The 19,157-nt window shown below is 38.8% G+C and overlaps 1 protein-coding gene across 2 annotated transcripts in view; it reads right to left on the bottom strand.

The window, feature by feature from the left end:
* Nucleotides 1-401: 401 nt before the first annotated feature.
* Nucleotides 402-19,157, bottom strand: part of DHX40 (DEAH-box helicase 40) — a 54,162-nt gene continuing 35,406 nt past the window's right edge. For both annotated transcript variants that reach the window (XM_028109417.2, XM_028109415.1), the window contains 6 exons: nt 9,309-9,423; nt 8,545-8,653; nt 7,300-7,394; nt 4,330-4,399; nt 3,820-4,048; nt 402-1,692 (listed from right to left, as the gene is read on the bottom strand). In XM_028109417.2, the coding sequence (XP_027965218.1) occupies nt 1,553-1,692; nt 3,820-4,048; nt 4,330-4,399; nt 7,300-7,394; nt 8,545-8,653; nt 9,309-9,423 (758 nt within the window). In that variant the 3' untranslated portion in view covers nt 402-1,552. The remainder of the gene's footprint in view (nt 1,693-3,819; nt 4,049-4,329; nt 4,400-7,299; nt 7,395-8,544; nt 8,654-9,308; nt 9,424-19,157) is intronic.

Here is a 19,157-nt window from a genome sequence, read left to right as displayed (position 1 = left end):
TTAGAATGTGTGGCTAATATTTACTGAAATGAAAGAGCATTTATTCTAAGAGTCCACATACAGCCCTACCACATCTAAGGAAGTACACTGATACATATACCTGAGAAGAGAACCTGGTAAGACTAATGTGCTGAAATAGTGTCAAAAGCATTGAAGATTACAATGAGCAAAGCAACAATGCTGGGAATGTTAGAGGAACCATCATCACTCACCTTACTTTAAGAACAAACCCACAGATTTGGGTCCTCATGGGATTTTTCAATAAAGGCTCAAGTTTCTAATATTGAACAGAAAACTATTTAGACACCAAAGGAAATAACTGCAAAAGAATTAGTTACCTATGAAAAATTTAGATCCTTAATTTTTACAAAAAATATCTAAAAACAACACATTATACTACCTTTTGAATTTTAATGACACTAAAAGCTTTATTTAACAAACATTGAGTGACTACTATGTGCAAAGCACTGTGCTAGGTGCCATGAAAGATACAAAGATGAGAAAGACATAGTCCCTGCCCACAAGGAGCGTATAATCTAGTGGGGTAGACAGACAAATACACAAATAACTAGAATACAAGGCAGTAAACAACAGAGTGGGCAAGTGCTGAGTGTGGCCTGAGTGTGATTTTAACTAGCCTCAAGGTTCCAATTTGAAACACTGATGATGTGGTGTTGGCTGCTTTGAAAAACTCCCATCTCAAGATCAGCATAACAGATGTTTAAATGGTCCTACCCAAGCAGCTGGAGGCAAGAGAGTAGGCCAGGTGGAAGGGCTGTTTGAAACACTGTCACACCTACATACATGGTAATGATACAAGTATGTAGGGACAGCTAAAAAAAAAACATATATATATCATCTGTCCTTTGGTTAATGGCTATAGCTACTGTTTTAAACAATATATTTTTATATAAAAAGGAATTTGTATAATCCCAGAAAAATCAATTTAAGGATTAATATTAATTCAACAAAGAAACTTGCCATAGGCAATTTTCTTATTTACTAATTGATTAAGTCTTTTCTCTAAATATCTATAAAGCTCTGTAGCAATTAAACGGTTAGACATCTAAGTATTGCTGAGTAAAAACCTCTTATATTCAGCCTTCTGAAGGAAATGGTCACATACCTGATAACCTGATATAATACTATTCTAACAGCAACAAGAAGGCCTTAAAGAGATTTAAGGAAAATAATTTTTAATGCTTCAAATGCAAATGGAATACACGCTGATTAAATACAATTCAATGTTCTTTGAAAATATCTCAATGACAGCATTTGATACCAGTTAAGGCCAGCAAAAGTGAAGTGAGGAAAATATCACATGTATTGTCTTTCATTGGTTTCATATATCATTGCCTATGACAATGGCAACTCAATCTTTTCTTTGAAAATTTCATTAATTGGTATTGATGAACTTGGATTTGCTTTTAGCTTGTATGCTAAAAACAGCTGCTGACCACTTCCTCTTGGTAGTGCTGTCTGATATAAATGGCAAAGTAGAAGCACATTTCCTGGCTGCTTTTCCTACTTCCTGAACTGGCGGGTTCACTGCTTAGCCTGTTTCCTTCCGTGTGTCACTGTGATCCTGGGACCTCTGCTGCTTTCGCTCAAGGAAACGAGCACGTGCATCTGATATGGATTTATCATCATTTCTTCTCTGCATTTTCTTTAGGACTTCTTTTGAGATTCCATCTGAAAACATTACAAATTAATCCAGTAAAACTTTAGTCGTGAAACTCAGTACAAGAAGTGTTAAAAGAAGGAGATGCTCTGATTTTTCAATGTCAAGGGGGGAAAAAAGGAAATTAAATTTTGTTCTTTCAAAAGAAACAAATAGTCTATGGTTAGAAAATAAGAAGAAAGAAAGAGGGAAAGGGAAGAAAAGGAAGAGAGAAAGAAATGCAAGCATGAAGGCCTAAATGTTAGGATAACCGACCCTAATTCAAATATGTAGTACAGTTATACATTGCAACAAAACACTACATTTCTAAACACTCTTCCAGATCTTGGGCAAATTTCCTTACCATTCTATTTCTCATGATGTTAAAAAAGGATAATATAATTTGCTCCATCAATCAGCCTCGGAAGAGGAAGACAGAATCCCAAACAGGCTCCAGGCGCATTGTGGAGTCAATGCGGGGCTCGATCTCACAACCCTAAGATAATCACTGAGCCGAAATCAAGAGTCTGACGCTTTAACTGACTGAGCCACCGGGGTACCCCACTGCCTTAGACTCTTAGGTTCTTGCATTGGTATGAGAATTAACATGGGTTCTTGGAATTAGACATAATTCTAGCTGAGGGCATGAATAAATGTTACTAAATGCAGAGGACATGACCCTCATTTCTTCTGGCCAGTTGTATATTGTTAGGTCTTCATGACAATATATATACATTGTGGCAGTAATGGTAATGCTGGTGAAAAATCCATCAGCAGATATCTATATTTACATTTCTCTATCTTTTATATATCTTAATTTTTTGTATGAGGCTGTATAGTTTATGTATTTCTTTTTTTCATTTAAAAAATTAAGGTATAATTTATCTACAATAAAATATACCCTTTTTAGTAAACAGTTCTATGAATTTTCACAAGTACATTACAGTCTGTGACCAAACTCAAGAGACAGAACCCTCAACCCCCCAAATTCCCTCCTATCCCTTTGTGGTCAGCCCCTCCTCTCACCCCCAGCTCCTGACAACCACTGATTTCAACAGATCTATTTTTTAAAAGGCATTGGTCTTTCCACCCCAAGTTGACCTTTATTATAAAATCATAGGGGTGCCTAGGTGGCTTAGTGTGTTAAGTGCCCGACTCTTGATTTCGACACAGGTCATGATCTCAGGGTTGAGACATCAAGCCCTAGCTTAGCACAGAGCCTGCTTGAGATTCTCTCTCTCCTTCTGCCCCTTCCCACCCTGTGCCCTCTCTCATAAATAAATAAATAAATAAATAAATATCTTATTAAAAAAATCAGCCCCAGAAAGCTTTACTGAAAAGCTTTTTGTATATGTGAGCTGAAAATTAAACTTTGTCTCCTAGTTCAGTATAACTGTTTATGCCTCCTAACTAGAGTCCTAATGTTTTACAGAAAAATCCTGTAGGAAAAAAAAGATGTTCTGAAGTAATAGTTCACAAAATTTTATAAACAAAATAAAAATAGCAAAGGACTACTGAGAAGCAGTATGCTATTATGATTAAGAGTATAAGCCATCAAGGGGTGCCTGCATGGCTCAGTTGGTTGAGCATCTGCCTTTGGCTCAGGTCATGACCCTGGGGTCCTGGGATTGAGTCCTGCATTGGGCTCCCTGTTCCATGAGGAGGCTACTTCTCCCTCTACCTCTGCTGCTCCCCCTGCTTGTGTTCTCTCAAATAATCTTTAAAAAAAAAAAAAAAAAGGTATAGACCATCAAGTCAGTTTCCTTGGATTCAAAATCCAGACTCATGAATTATTAGCTATGGGATTTTCAGCAAATTATTGTTAACTGCTAAGTATTTCCTCATCTATAACATGGAGATATGTACTTACCTCATGGGGTTATTGTGAAAACTCAATGGGGTAATGCCAGTTGTTAGCACATGGCAAAAGCTCAACAGATACTGTTATTAATAATGTTGGACAGAGGAGTTAAGGAAAACATGATTAACTGGAAGGAAAGAAGGAAGTCAAAGTAACGAAGTCTGAGACTTACGACAACTTGCTTTCTGAGGAGACTGAACCAGAATCTACACTCTGTAACAGTATTTCTGTAATTATATGATAATGTAGATATATATGCTCCTTGGACTTACATCACTAGAACAAGCGACTGACTCACCCTTTAGATGTTTTACGTTTTCCTTATTTGTCCATCTCCTTCTTGCATCTTCTCTCACTTCACGTCGGGCCACACTGCTCAAATCATGTGCATTAAATTCATGCAACTTGGGTAACAAGTCTCTCACCCATTCGTAACGGATTGGACACACAATTCTTGCGTAGACCTTGGTGGTAACTAATACCTCATGAAAAATGATCCATTCGAGTTTGGTTTCTTGTTCATGAAGCTATACAAAAGATTTCATTTAAGGATGATAACTCAGTAACTTGCCTCATTCCACATTTAACAAGCCACATACTAACAGCCCAAACTCTTCTGAATTAATTCCTATATTCTTCAATCAAACAGAGGGCATGGGCCAACCAGTACCTTTACAGCTTTATGTAATAAAGATATATGCCTCAAAGTGAAAAGCAGAAGACATTTATGCATGACTTAGTCCTACACCTTTACAAATTTCTTTCCTTTATTAAAAATAGGACACTTTAAGAATAATAAGGCACTTACTGCTGAAGAAGGATGAATGTGAACTGGGCTTCCACGCCCATCCATTGTGCAAAACGTTCTCCCAACAGATCTAAAAAACAAAACAAAACAAAAATCAAAGGATAAAGACAAGAACAGTAAAATAATGAAATAAGTAGAGCACCAAGTCTAACAATAAACAATTATAATATGTTCTACCACAAAAAGTGTTATAAGCATAAGTTTAAACTTTTTCAAGTGTCACTATAACTTCTCTACCAACTCCTCTTAAATAATGATACAACTTCTCATTACATACAACCTAAACAGTCATTTAAGTACAAAGATTTTTTGGCTAATAAGTAGTAATATCAACAATAATATTGTATTTGTGCTTTAAAGTTTCCAAAATGATTTTATAATAAAGCCTCAAAACAACCTGTGAGTTTTGAGAGCAAGTCATTTTTATTAAGAAGTCAAAACTGAGATTCAAATAAGTCAACTAGCCTTCTAAAGATCACAGAGTTAATATATGGTGAAAGCAAGTCCCAAACATAGGTCTTCTGACTTAAATACAGTGTTCTTTATAGTATGCTACATCTCTTTTTAAAGAGATAATTTTCACTATTCTAAAATCTGATAATTAGAACACTGTACCTATCATTTCTCTAATTCATGTTTTAACTTCAAATTCCTATCCTCTTCTGGGGCGCCTGAGTGGCTCAGTTGGTTAAGCGTCTGCCTTTGGCTCAGGTCATGATCCCAGGGTCCTGAGATTGAACCCCACATTGGGCTCCCTGCTCAGCATGGAGCCTGCTTCTACCTCTCCCACTCCCTCTTCCCCCCACCCCACTCATGCTCTCTCTCTTTCTCAAATAAATAAAATCTTTTTAAAAAATTTCTATCCTCTTCTATACTTCCCTATATAAATGTTATTCCAAAAACTTGTCAAAATATTAGCCCTAGTTCAATCATCACCACAGATGATTTCCTATAATACTTTATAATTATTCCCATTATAACTCAGATCAGACTGCATTATAATTGTTTATATACTGTATGGTACAAAAATCTTTTTTACTTGAACCATTTGAGTTAGTTGCCAACCTTATGCCCCATCATCCACAAATATCTGAGTGTGTATTTCCTATAATCAAGGACATTCTCCTACATGACCATAATACATAATACAACCATCAAAACCAGGGAATTAACACTGAACATGACTAACATCTAATCCTCAGACCCCAATAAAGTTTTATCCAAATGTCCTAATAATATCCTTTATAGCAAAAGAATCCAATTCAGAATCAAGTATTAATTTTACTTTTCATGTCCCCTTAGTCTCCTTCATTCTGGCATACTCCCCCAGTCTTTCTTTGATCTTCATGATCTTGACAGCTTTTTGAATAATAATTTTGTAGTATGCCCCTCAATTTGAGTTTGTTTGTTTCAGGATGACTAGATTTAGGTTATACATCTCTGGCAAGAACATCACAGAAGTGAAGCTGTATTTTTCATTATATCCTATCAGGAAGAACATGATTTCGATTTGTTTCATTACTGATGGTGTTCACTTTGATGGTTTCATTTGGGTAAAATCTGCCAGGTTTCTCCACTAAAAGTTACTTTTCCCCTTCCCCGTTGTAATTAATAAGACTTTTGTGGAGGGCGCCTGGGTGGCTCAGTTGATTAAGCGGCTGCCTTTAGCTCAGGTCATGATCCCAGGGTCCTGGGATCAAGTCCCGCATCGGGCTCCCTGCTCAGCAGAGCGCCTGCTTCTCCCTCTCCTTCTGCCTGCCTCTCTGCCTACTTGTGCTCTCTCTATCTCTGTCAAATAAATAAATAAAATCTTAAAAAAAAAAGACTTTTGTGGAGAGGTGCTCAACTAATTCCATTTGTCATTAAACTTTTAATTTACTCATTTACTAATTTATATGACTATAGACCCATGATTTCACATTTTATTTAATGGGCTATATAATCCATTACTATCAATATTTATTTTGATGCTTAGAATGTCCTATATTGGATCAGTTGGGGCCTATTCAAGCTAGCTCCAGTGTACTTCTAACATGGCCTCAAACCTCATAGATCACTTCTTGCTTGCTGGCAAAATAAGATGTTCTGGGCTGATCTTGTACTTTCCCACCCCTATTTCTCCAAACAGTTCTGAGTCCTTTATGCAGCAGATGGTTGTTTCAAGTCAAGATCTGGGCACTAAGTATATTCATTGCTATTATGGTGTTATTGCTCCCAGTCCATCTCAGAGCTAGGGTGAATTTGTATATAAATATTTACACATATACAAATACATATTATAAATATACACAGTAACATCTATTTTTATTCCCATATCTATCTATTCATCCATCTAACTATATAGAAAACTGTAAGTTCACAATGATACCCTGAAATTCCAATCCAACACCACAGGGCTCATTCTCATTTTCTCCCTTTTAGTATTTCTAATACTCCCTTCACCATTCTTTAATATATTTAATTATGTGATCAATTCCTTTGTATATAATGAGTCTCCTATGATCACCATTGTTACCCCTTTCCCTAAGAAGATGCCCTCCCCCTCACTACACTCAGACTCAAACTCAGACTCTAAACTCAACACCAAACACCTCCTGTATGAGTGCCTTCCCCCTCCTGTTCAATCGCTGACACTCCACACCAAGTTGTTCTTCCTCAGAGATGCCATGCTCAACATGTTTGTCTTTCATATTCCCCAGAGCCACCCCTCTGGAAGAAAACCCTTGTCACTCAACTTAGGTGCTGATCCCCCATGCTAGACAGCTATCCTACAAACTCCCTCTTACTGAATATCCCACTCTGAGCCACTGCAGCTCCCCCTACACAAGTGACAATTACAGAGTCATTGTAATTGATGTCCTGATAATCACAGAGCTTAGATAAATCATCGATCTTTAATATTAAATAGTTCAACATTATAGCCAAATACAGTAGTATTTCTTATCCATTTCTCAAGCTCATATTGCTTACCTTCGAGCTACATTTTTGAAATAGCCTGCACAAAGACATCTTCGTAGTACTTCATGTTTAGGGCCTTCAAAGGTCTCTCTTGGGAAATCACTTTGCTATAGAAATAATAATATATATACAGTGGTAATATCACAGAATAATATGAAATAATCTTTTATTTTGAAAACTACACATTTCTAGAGACTTCTGTTTCTGGCCAATATGAAGTAAGAGGGATCAGATTTGGGGCACCTGGGTGGCTCAGTTGTTTAAGCATCTGACTCATGATTTCAGCTCAGGTCATGATCTCAAGGGTCGTGGGATCGAGCCCCATGACAGGCTCCACGCACAGCATAGAGTCTGCTTCTCCCTCTCCCTTTGCTCCTCCCCTCGATCGCACTCTCTCTCTCTCTCAAATAAATAATAAAATCTTAAAAAAAAAAAGAACTCAGATTTACTCTTCTCCTTAGAAACAACCAAAAATGTACAAAACATATGAAATAATGATTTCCAAAATACTGAATATCAAGCAATAAAGGACAGTGATCTCTGAGAAATAAATGAAGTATGGGAAATAAATGAAGTAAGCCCAATGACTGGCCCAGCTTACAGTCAACCTGGAGAGAGATTCTGGATGAAGACTCAAGGAAGGAAAAACCCAAGTGGAACCTGGAGAACTCCCTGAGCTAAAGAGACAGAGCTGGGGCACCAGGGTGGCTCAATCAGTTAAGCGTCTGCCTCCGGCTCAGGTCATGATCTCAGGGTTCTGGGATCGAGCCCCGCATCGGGCTCCCTGCTCAGCGGGGCGTCTGCTTCTCCCTCTCCCTCTGCTGCTCCCCCTGCTTGTGCTCTCTCTCTCTGTGTCAAATAAATAAATAAAATCTTTAAAAAAATTTAAAGAATTTAAAAAACATAAAGAGAAAGAGCTGAGAGTCCAGGAAGATTAAGACGACTAGAGTTCACAGGCCAAGAGTTCAGGAGAGAAGAGAACTTGATAGAGACAAAACTCCAGAGATTTGCAGAAGGGCCTCCACAAGTGTTTAGCTGAGCACTGGTTAGCATATAAATGTGAGGCAACTACCCAAGACCAGGAAAAGAACCTCCCCAAAGGATAAGAGGTAACAGTGCTTGTACTCACACAGTTAGGAATGGGGCCTATTTCTACAAATCAGAGATCAGAACACCTCATAATTTCCATAGCTGGGGGATAGTACTCAGAGAATCTTGCCAAAATGCTACTCAAGAAAAGATCGTTATAATAATTACCTGCTTAAGCTTCCTGATTAGTTCTCGAAGTTGAGCTTCAACACGAAATGCAGAAAATAAGCATCTCCAATGAATCCAATGTTTTTGGCACCATGAAGCTGGAGCTCCACTGCAAAACAAAAATACTGGTATCTTGAAAATAACTTCTAAAAGAGAAAGACAGTCTAACAGAGGCACCTGGCTGGCTCACTCAGTAGAGCATGTGACTCCTGATATCCGGGTTATGAGATCAAGTCCCATGTTGGGCACTGAGTTTACTTAAAAAAAAACAAAAACAAAAAACAAAAAGTCTAACATTTTCATTTCTATTACAAAACTAGAAACAAATAAGCAACAGTCAGTTCTTTTATGAGACTTGTCCAATTACTGAGAAAGCACTTTAAGGAATTTGAAAAAACTAATGTAGGTGCCTCTGAGTGAATTAAAAAACAAGTTATAAATGAATTTCTTCTTATACACAGATGCTTTAACAAATATATACAATCATTTTCTCATCTAAGCTACTTCTACAGAACCAAAATTCTATAAGGTCATCTTCAGGAAAGGTTTAGGGAGAGAAAAAAAGAAGAGAACTAATACTATATAATAAACGCCTACTTAGTAACAGTCAGCTGGCATAGATAAATCTCACTAATGTTCACAAAAATACCTTGAGGTCAGTAGTACCCCCACTGAATCTTACTGTCTAAAGTCACATGGTAAATACATATTGGAGCTATATTTCAAACTGACAACTTTCTAGTACATAGAACTATTCCACATACCTTGATTTGCACTGTTCAAAGATGACAGCTAAAGTTGCAAAGTCATTAAATCCTCCAGCTTTAGCTGCCAATTCTCTGTGTCTTTGTTCTGCTTCCTTCTGGTACTCTGGATCAACTAAAATGACAATCAGAGAGGCAATTTAGTTATACTTTACATCAAATGCCTACATTCACTTTGTTTACTCAAGGTCATTAAAATCTGCCTCATCATCTACAGTGGAATAAGGTGAACTATATTAACCCTTCTGGGGGGTGGGGGGGCTCTAATTACTCCCACAAGTCCTTTTCTACTTTGGATATTTAACCAGAATAGTAATAATAATTCTCCCAATACATCTGCCTTTAAAATGGTATTTAGAATTTATTTTGTTTTGATTATAAGAGTAACCCATGTTCACAGTAAAAAAAATTATGTAAAAGTTCAACATTTACCACTTTGTCACATTACCCACAAATTAATCCTCAAGGCTAACCACTGTTAATTACTGAATGTGCATCCTTCAAGATATTTTCCTTTTTTTTTGTTTTTTAAATTTTTTTTTAAAGTTATTATTATTAATATATATATTATTTGTTTCAGGGGTACAGGTCTGTGATTCATCAGTCTCACAGCGCTCACCACAACACATACCCTCCCCAATGTCCATCACCCAGCCACCCCATCCCTCCACCCCCCTCCCCTCCAGCAACCCTCTGTTTGTTTCCTGAGATTAAGAGTCTCTTATGGTTTGTCTCCCTCTCTGGTTTCGTTTTGTTTCATTTTTTCCTCTCTTCCCCTATGATCCTCTGCCTTGTTTCTTAAATTCCACACATCAGTGAGATCATATGATAATTGTCTTTCTCTGGCTGACTTATTTTGCTTAGCATAATACCCACTGCAAATGGTAAGGTTTCATTTTTTGATGGCTGCGTAATATTCCATCTCTCGCACACATACCCCACATCTTCTTTATCCGTTCATCTGTCGATGGACATCTGGGCTCTTTCCATGGTTTGGCTATTGTGTACATTATTGCTATAAACATGGGGGTGCACGTGCCCCTTCGGATCACTACATTTGTATCTTTGGGGTAAATACCGAGTAGCGCAATTGATGGGTCGCAGGGTAGCTCTATTTTCAACTTTTTGAGGAACCTCCATGCTGTTTTCCAGAGTGGCTGCACCAGCTTGCATTCCCACCAACAGTGTAGGAGGGTTCCCCTTCCTCCACATCCTCTCCAACATCTGTTGTTTCCTGACTCGTTAATTTTAGCCATTCTGACTGGTGTGAGGTGGTATCTCATTGTGATTTTGATTTGTATTTCCCTGATGCCTTCAAGATATTTTCTATGTATATACCAGCGTATGTATATGATGGTTTATTTTTACATAAATGGGTTATATGTTTTGAAACTTCCTTTATTTAATAATGGCTTCCTTGGACCCCTGGGCTAATGTAGAATTATTCATTCTCAAAATAGCTACATTGTATCCCCAGGGGTATAAGGAACATAACACAATTTAACCAGTCCCTATTTATCCAGTTCCTAATTAAGGGCAATTAGATAGGACTACCATGTAAGCAGAACTGAACTACTACAAGCTTTTCTTTCCTTTTTTTAACTTTATATTGAAGTAAAACATGCATGCAGAAAACTACCAGGTCATAACTGCATAGCTCAATGTTAACAAACACAACATACCAATATACCCAACACCCAGATCAACAAATAGAATATTACTAGCATCCAGAAGCCCTCTTTTTGCTCTCCTTCCAATAACTATCTATTCCCCTCCACAAGGGTAACCAGATCCTGACTTCTAACCCCACAGAAAGGTTTTGCCTGCTTCTAAATTTTGTATAAATGTACTTCATGTGTCTGATTTCTTTTGCTCAACATTATGTTTTTGAGATTTATCTGTTACTGACATGGACCCAATCCCACTCAGCACTGATATGCTCTCTGATTGCCCAAGTTCCCCACACAGTACTTTACCCAAGCTAAATTTCTTTCAGAGTCCCACTTTTTTTTTTTTCAAAATTTCCTAGGGTTCCTTCATTCATTCTACCACATCATACCACAATTTCTATTCCTTCAGTATACCCATCACAACTAGATTTAGCATAGGCACCACGATGCCTGATACTAGAAAGCAGCACTTATATAGACTACGATGTGAATCTGCAAAGCAGCAGTTCTGGTATTAGGAGGAAAGCAATCTGATTAAAGCAAACACTTATGAAGATAAAAAGTCTTTCATCCCAGGCTTTAAGTAGCTTCCACCTTTGTTACCCAGGTAACAACTGAAGGAAGCAGCTAGAGACAAAAGGAGAGAGAATATGATTAACTACAGACCATACAAACAGCACTGTCAAGGTGAAAATACAATTCCCATCTCTTGAACCACTCAGGGAAACTGATTTTTAAGCCAAAACATTTAATTTCAAGTACTGAATCACCACTGCCCAAAAGGTATTATGCCAAAAGTCAAATTCCACTAGACTTGAGCATCACCCTGTTCTGGCTCCCAACACTAGGAGACAAGCCTATCTATCAGGCTGGGGCCCCTGGATCCCTCAATTGTGTTTCCTGCTATAGAAATGTAGAGCACCAGCTGCCTTGGACCCCTGGGCTATAAAGCCTCAGAGAAGCTTCCTACCTTGGCTCAGTTCTTACTTTCTCTGCCTCTAGCCAACCATTCAATTTGGCTATAATACCTCCTAGCATAATTTATACAGGTGGCTTACCATCTCTTATTAAAAGGTCAGTAGAACGGCAACAACTTTCAGCACAGATTACAATTTTAAGCTCAGCTCATGTTTTCTGAAGATTAACTCTGCATGGTTAGTGTTGGATCCCTGTTGTTTAGAGTGGCTACCTGCTCACGTTTTTAAAAATGTAGAGAGCATATTGCTTCCCTGGATGTCCATCCCACATTGCTACCTTCTCTTTGTCTCTTCCTCCATTATTCTCAAAGTCAAGAGAACAGATAACATTTTTTTGTTCCTTTTCCTTGACTCTCCCCCCCCAAAAATCTAATTAACTAAAATTAAAACAGGCAGAAGTCCCATAGTAAATTCAAGATATGTATGGGAAAGTCAAAACCCATATCACACACGGTTCCTAAAATTTCAGCAAGTTTATCTGCTAAACAACAGTCTGACTATCCATCTTTAATTACTTTCCAGTAGACTTGTCACTTTATTATCTTTCCCCAGATGAAATTCTTTTTTTTTTTTTTAAGATTTTATTTATTTATTTGACAGAGAGAGACACAGCAAGAGAGGGAACACAAGCAGGGGGAGTGGGAGAGGGAGAAGCAGGCTTCCCGCCAAGTGGGGAGCCCAATGCGGGGCTGGATCCCAGTACCCTGGGACCATGACCTGAGCCGAAGGCAGACACTTAACGACTGCGCCACCCAGGCGCCCCGTCCCCAGATGAAATTCTGTTATCAGTTTTATGTCTTGCAAATAGGTAGATCTACTGAAGCAAGAACTGTAAGTAACAAGATGAAGCAGTAAAACAAGGTTGCATGAGCTGAACTTCTCCATTTGGAAAATTAATTCAATACTTTTCTATATAGCAATCAAACAGAAAACAAAACAGGATTTCAATAATAATAAGTCCTCAGAGCTGAAACAGAGGAATAAAACCACAAGTGTCACATGCACATAAAATGCCCTTTATGTCTAAAAAGTCACAATTAACATAATTAAAGACTACAGAACCAACCCAGTGTTATTTTAAATTTGTTCCATTTTAAGGCAATGCTTTTTACCACCTAAAAAATATTTAACAGCTCTCACTCTATTGTCTGACTTCTAAAACAACATCTATACTAGCAGATATTGGATACGGTTTACTACAGCAAAAGACAGATCATTAAAAATGTTGACAGTGTGATCATCTTGATATTTATAATCTTAATTTAATGTTAGAAGTGAGAATACTATCCAGTTTTACCAGTAAGTATATGATAAACTAAATTAGGTGATCTCCAAGACCCAAGCCAGAAAGGACTGCTTAACCTATAAAGACTACAAATGCTTATAGAAGCAGCTGGAAAGCCAATACACATTTTGGGTGTAACAAGATCCTAGCAAGTCACATGCTCAAAACCTGAAGCTGCATTCTGCAGCAGCTAAAGTTCTTCATGATCCAGATTTAAAAATTAATTAATTATATATATGCGCATATATATATATATATATATATGCGCTAAAGTATCTCTCTAAGTTATGAAGAAAAAACTGGTAGCAATTGTTGCCTCTAGGAATCAGACCTAAGGACATCTTTAAGAGAGGAAGACTTACTTTTCACTTAATTCTTTGTGCAGTGTTTGAAAATTTAACTATGTACATATATTGGAAATGGTGATGTGAGGAGTTAGGTGAAACCTCTGTCCCAGACAGACATCTGTTAAGCCAGTCAAAATTACCAAAGACAATCATTTAAAGTCTCTGGAGATTGACTGAATCTATGGACTTCAGTAAGAACAGAAGGAAGGATCACATTCGAGTAGGAACTACACTCAACCCCCCATAGCTCTGTGTGTGGAAGAACTATTCCAGAGCGTTTAGCAACCAGAAAGTGGCAGCCTTTCCCTCATCTCCAGCTCCTACTCTGTAAGGAGGATCAAGGCCCAACAGCTCATGACTGTGAATTACTGCTTTCCCTTCCCTTACAGCTCTGGATTGCAGAAAAGCTATTCTAGTGAGTTCAGCAGCTGAGTGGTAGCTCCCACTACTCCCAGTTTCCTAGAGTTATACCAGGTTTTTGTTTTTGTTTTTTTGTTTTTCTTTTTGCAGTCACAGATGCCATCTCACCAAGCTTTATGCTAAGGAAGATGTATACTGGGCAGTGGTGGTAACCAAAGCACCAGTTCCCACCACCTCCCACTTCAAGCTTCTGCTCTATTGGGAGGATCTTGGTGGGGCAGCCAGTGAAGAACCCATCCATTCCCAATCAACTCCCAGCTCCTGCTCCACAGCACAGAGGTTCTTCCCAGAAGAGGACAGAGACAAGCACTATTAAAAACAAGCAATACTTTGCCCCTGCCAAGGTGCCCAACTTTATTTGGATCAGACTATAGAGTAATTTATGCCCCAAAGGCACTGTCAAAAACAAGAGAGCAATCACCTAGCAATCAGTGGAGACTAACAGCTTAATCTGTTACCATTAGAGGCAGACCAGCAAGAAATTAAGGCAGGCCAAAAACTTCACAGAAAGATCAGAGAAACCAGCTAAACCCATAGTTGTCCTGATGTTCTGAAAGACTATGCAGATCTCCAAGGCTGTACTTTCTGAGGAGGTACAAAAGGAAAGGGAACATCCGAGCCTCTGGTCTATGGCTGAACATAGGACTAACTCATAAACTCTGAACTGTGAAAGCAGTCTCCAAACCACATAACACAGATTCAACAGGAAAGGATGCAAACATCACTAGCTTAAAGGTATTAAGTACAACCTGCAACCAACCAGGAGCTGACTGCTGGAACTGAAATGTACAATAAGAAATAGAAAAACTTCACTGAGTGGGGCTCAATAGTAGATTTGGGCTGGAAGAAGAAAGAATCAGCAAAATATAGATCAAGAGAGATTATGCAATCCAAAGAACAGAGAAAAAAAAAGAATGATGAAAAATGAGCAGTCTCAGAGCAATGTGGGACACCATTAAGCACATGAACACTTGTATAATGGGACTGCCAGAAGGAAAGAAGAGGAAGAGGTAGAAAAAATTTTAAGGAAATAATGGCTGAAAAATTCCAAAATTTGATGAAAAACATTAATCTACACATTGAGGAAGCTTAATGAACCCCAAGTAGGATAAAAGCAAAAAGACCCACAGACTCATAATAGCCAAAATACTGAAAGCAGCAAAAGGAAAATGACTTATTATGCACAAGAGAATGCCAATAAAATTAACAAATGATTTCTCATTAGACGTGATGGATGCTGGAAGACTATGGGATGATATATTTATTCAGTGTTGAAAGAAACTGTCACCTAAGAATCCTATATCCAGTAAAATGATCTTTCAAAATGAAGGCAAAATAAAGACATTCCCAGATAACAAAACCTGAAAGAATTCATTGCTGGCATACCTGACTTACAGGAAATAATAAAGGAAGTTATTCAGGCTGAAAGGAAGTGACATCAGATAGTAATTTGACACTGAAAAAGAGCACTGGTAAAAGTAAGTATGTAGGTAAATAAAAAAGAGAATATAATTATTTCTTCTATTATGTCCCCTTATGTGACTTAAAAAGAAATTACATGAAACATCACCTATAAAATTGTGTTGTTGGGCCTATTAACATAGAAATATATTTGATAATAACACCTCATGGATTACCTATTTTTATTTTTAAAGATTTTATTTATTTATTTGAGAGACAGAGAGAGTGAGCAATGAGCGGGGGGAAGGGCAAAGGGAGAAGGAGAAAGACTCCCCACTGAGCACGGAGCCTGACATGGCACTCGATCTCAGGACCCCGGAATCATGAACTGAACTGAAGGCAGACACTTAACGGACTGAGCCACCCAAGCACCTATGTACTACCTATTTTAAAAAAAAAGAGGCCTAGGTCAGTATTTAAGGGGAAAAAAAACCTCAATCCTGTATCTGACATAACAATAGAAAAGGCCACTGCTATTTTATAGTTGCATTGTCATTCTGTGGAATTTAGAAATGCTGAATCTCTGAGTTACCTTAGAGCTTTGGGGGTAATGCATGTTTCATATCCATTAAACGACTGACATCAAGTGCTTCACAAACATAAGACTTAATCAAAAATATCTCACCAGGGGCGCCTGGGTGGCTGGGGGTAGGAAGGTTAAGCGTCTACCTTCAGCTCAGGTCATGATTTCAGAGTCCTGAGATAAAGCCCTGCATCGGGCTCTCTGCTCAGTAGGGAATCAGCTTCTCCCTCTCACTCTCCTTCTAGGCTCTCCCTCTCTCTCAAATAAATAAAATCTTAAAAAAAAAAACCTCACCAAATCAAAGCACAGAATATAAGACATATTCCTACTGGCTATATTATCTGAATATTCTAAAGAGTTAGATCTATGAATATTCTAAACAGTTAGATCTATGTCCACAGATATCTAAGGCCAAGTATTAGGCTAACAAAGGGAAGTCTCCCTTTTCCTTGAGTGCCTACAAATATAGCTCATTTTCAAATAACGTTTTCCTAAAGTGTAGGTCCCAAATAAAGGCCTTCAAGATACCAAAAACCAACCCAAGGACTTGATAAAAACAAACAAAAAAACAAAGAACACATAATTAAAACCTAAGACCTGAGCACCTGGGTGGCTCAGTTGGTTAAGTGTCTGCCTTTAGCTCAAGTCATGATCCCTGGGGTCCTGGCACAGAGCCCTATATTGGGCTCCCTGCTCAGCAGGGAATCTGTTTCTCCATCTCCTTATGCTCCTCCCCATTGCTCGTGCTCTCTCTTTCTCTAATAAACAAATAAAATCTTAAAAACAAACAAATAACCCAAGACCTGAACAACCTAAAAAGCTAAAAAGTTGAGTCAACAATCCATCCACAGACAGAAGATTCTAAACAAAAATTTTAAAACCTGGGTGGCTTGGTCGGTTGAGCGACCAACTCTTGGTTTCGGCTCAGGTCATGATCTCAAGGTGGTGGGATCGAGCCCCGCAGTGGCCTCAGCCTCCACGCTCAGAGTAGAGTCTGCTTGAGATTCTCTCTCTTCCTTTCCCTCTGCCCCCCTCTCTGCTCACGCAGGCAGGCACACACGCATGTCCACTATCTCTCCCTAAAATAAACAAATAAGATCTTTAAAAGAAAAAAAAAATTTTAAACCAATACCTGAACTTCTACTTCCAGGACTGGAATGGACTTAATTTTTCATTTCTTCTCAACTTCTTTCAAAAACATATGAGGGTTTAAAGGAAATATTATATACTGTATTTGAAGTTTATAACATATGTAAATGTAATTTATATGACAACAATAGCACATATGATGGAGGAGTGAATGGAACTAAATTGTTGCAAGGTTTCCTGTATTTTACAAGAGGCAATAAAAAAAAAAACAAGAGGCAATAAAATATTCATTGAGTAAACTGTGATTAAAGATGTATATTATGGGGCAGAGCAAGATGGCGGAGGAGGAGGAGCCCTGCATTTCCTCTGGTCTCAGGAATTCAGCTGGATAGAGATCAAACCATTCTGAACACCTACGAACTCAACAGGAGATCAAAGAAAAGAATAGCAACAACGCTGAACAGAAAAGCGACCACTTTCCCGAAGGTAGGACGTGCGGAGAAGTGAATCCCAGGGGATATTCGGGAGGATAGACAGCAGGGGAGGGGGCCTCCATGGGCCGCTTTTGGCAAGTGATAGAGCCGCGGAGCACAAAATCGGAACTTTTAAGAAGTCAGCTCCGCTGAGGGACGTCGCTCCAGTGGCTAAGCGGGGGGTGGAACCCTCGCTGGGACGGTGTGGTCTCAGGACCCTCAGGGTCACAGAAACACCGGGAGTGCCTGAGTGCGGCAGAGCTCCTGGGTATCAGAGCAGGGAAGCCGGCTGCAGAGACGGAGCCGAAGCGCGGACTCTCAGCTCGGGGTTGCCATAAACCGTGATCCACGGCACAGTCGGGCCACTGCTCCTCCAGCAGGGACCCAACAAGCGGCAGATCCGGGGAGACTCCCCTTCCTCCCCTGGGAGGAGCGGCGCGGGAACGCACCGCAGGGATCTGCTGGGTTTGGAGACTCCACACCTAGTCAGGGGCCAAAGACAGAAACGCTCCATCACAGGCCGGGTGGGCATGGAGTGCAGTGGAGACGGGGGAGACAGGGGAGACAGGGGAGACAGGAGTGATTGACTGCTTTTCTCTGGGGGCGCACTGAGGAGCGGGCCGAGTTCTCAGCTCCTCTGGGGCGGAGATTGGGAGGCCACCATTTTCACTCTCGTCCTCCAAAGCTGTACCAAACGCTTGCAGGGAACAAAAGCTCCCGAGAGCAAACCGGAGCAGATTACTTAGCCCAGACCGACAAGGGCAGGCAATTCCACCTCCGGAAACAGACCCCTCCCCCAGAAGATCAGCAAGAACAGCCAGCCAAGACCAAGTTTACCAATCAATGAGAACGGCAGAACTCCAGCGCTAGGGGAATACTGCACATAGAATTCATGGTTTTTTTACCATGATTCTTTAGTCTTTCAAAGTTAATTTTTTTTAACTTTTTTTTTTAATTTTTCTTTTTCCCTTTTTCAGCGAACATCCTCTCAATCTCTTTTTTAAAAAACAGTTTTATTTTTCATTTTTAGAGTCATATTCTATCTCTTCATAGTAGTTACCCTTATTTTTGGCATATATATATAAGTTGTTCTCTCTTTAAAATTTTGAGATACAGTTTCTTCTAACAGACCAAAATATACCCTAAATCTCTAGTGTATGGCTTTGTTCTAGTCTCCTGCCTGATCACATTCTCTCCCCTTTTTTTCTTTTTTTTAATCCTCTTCTTTCTTTTTTCAAACAACTTATCAATTCCTTTTATAAAATTTTTTGTAATTTTCTTCTTTACAGTCATATTCCATCCCTTCATCATATCAACCCTTATTTTGTACATATATAAGTCTTTCTTTCTTTAAAATTTTGGGAGGCACTTTCTTCTAACAGACCAAATATACCCAAAATCTAGTGTGTGGCACTGATCTATGCACCAGCCTGATCATATTTGATCATATTCTGTTTTTTTTGTTTTGTTCTGTTTTTCTTTGTTCTTATCTTTTTCTTTTCTTTTATTTCTCTCTTTTCCTTTCTTTTCCCCTGGTTTCAGGTCTTTTCTGATTTGTATAGAGTGTATTTGCTGGGGACGTTGTTACCCTGTCAGCATTTTGT

This window comes from Eumetopias jubatus, unplaced genomic scaffold, assembly GCF_037043125.1.
Source record: "Eumetopias jubatus isolate StellerSeaLion01/CBP00866 unplaced genomic scaffold, mEumJub1_p1.0 scaffold_10, whole genome shotgun sequence".
NCBI lineage: Eukaryota > Metazoa > Chordata > Mammalia > Carnivora > Otariidae > Eumetopias > Eumetopias jubatus.
The sequence above is the reverse complement of the archived record's forward strand: the minus strand, read 5'-3'. Positions and strand labels throughout refer to the sequence as shown.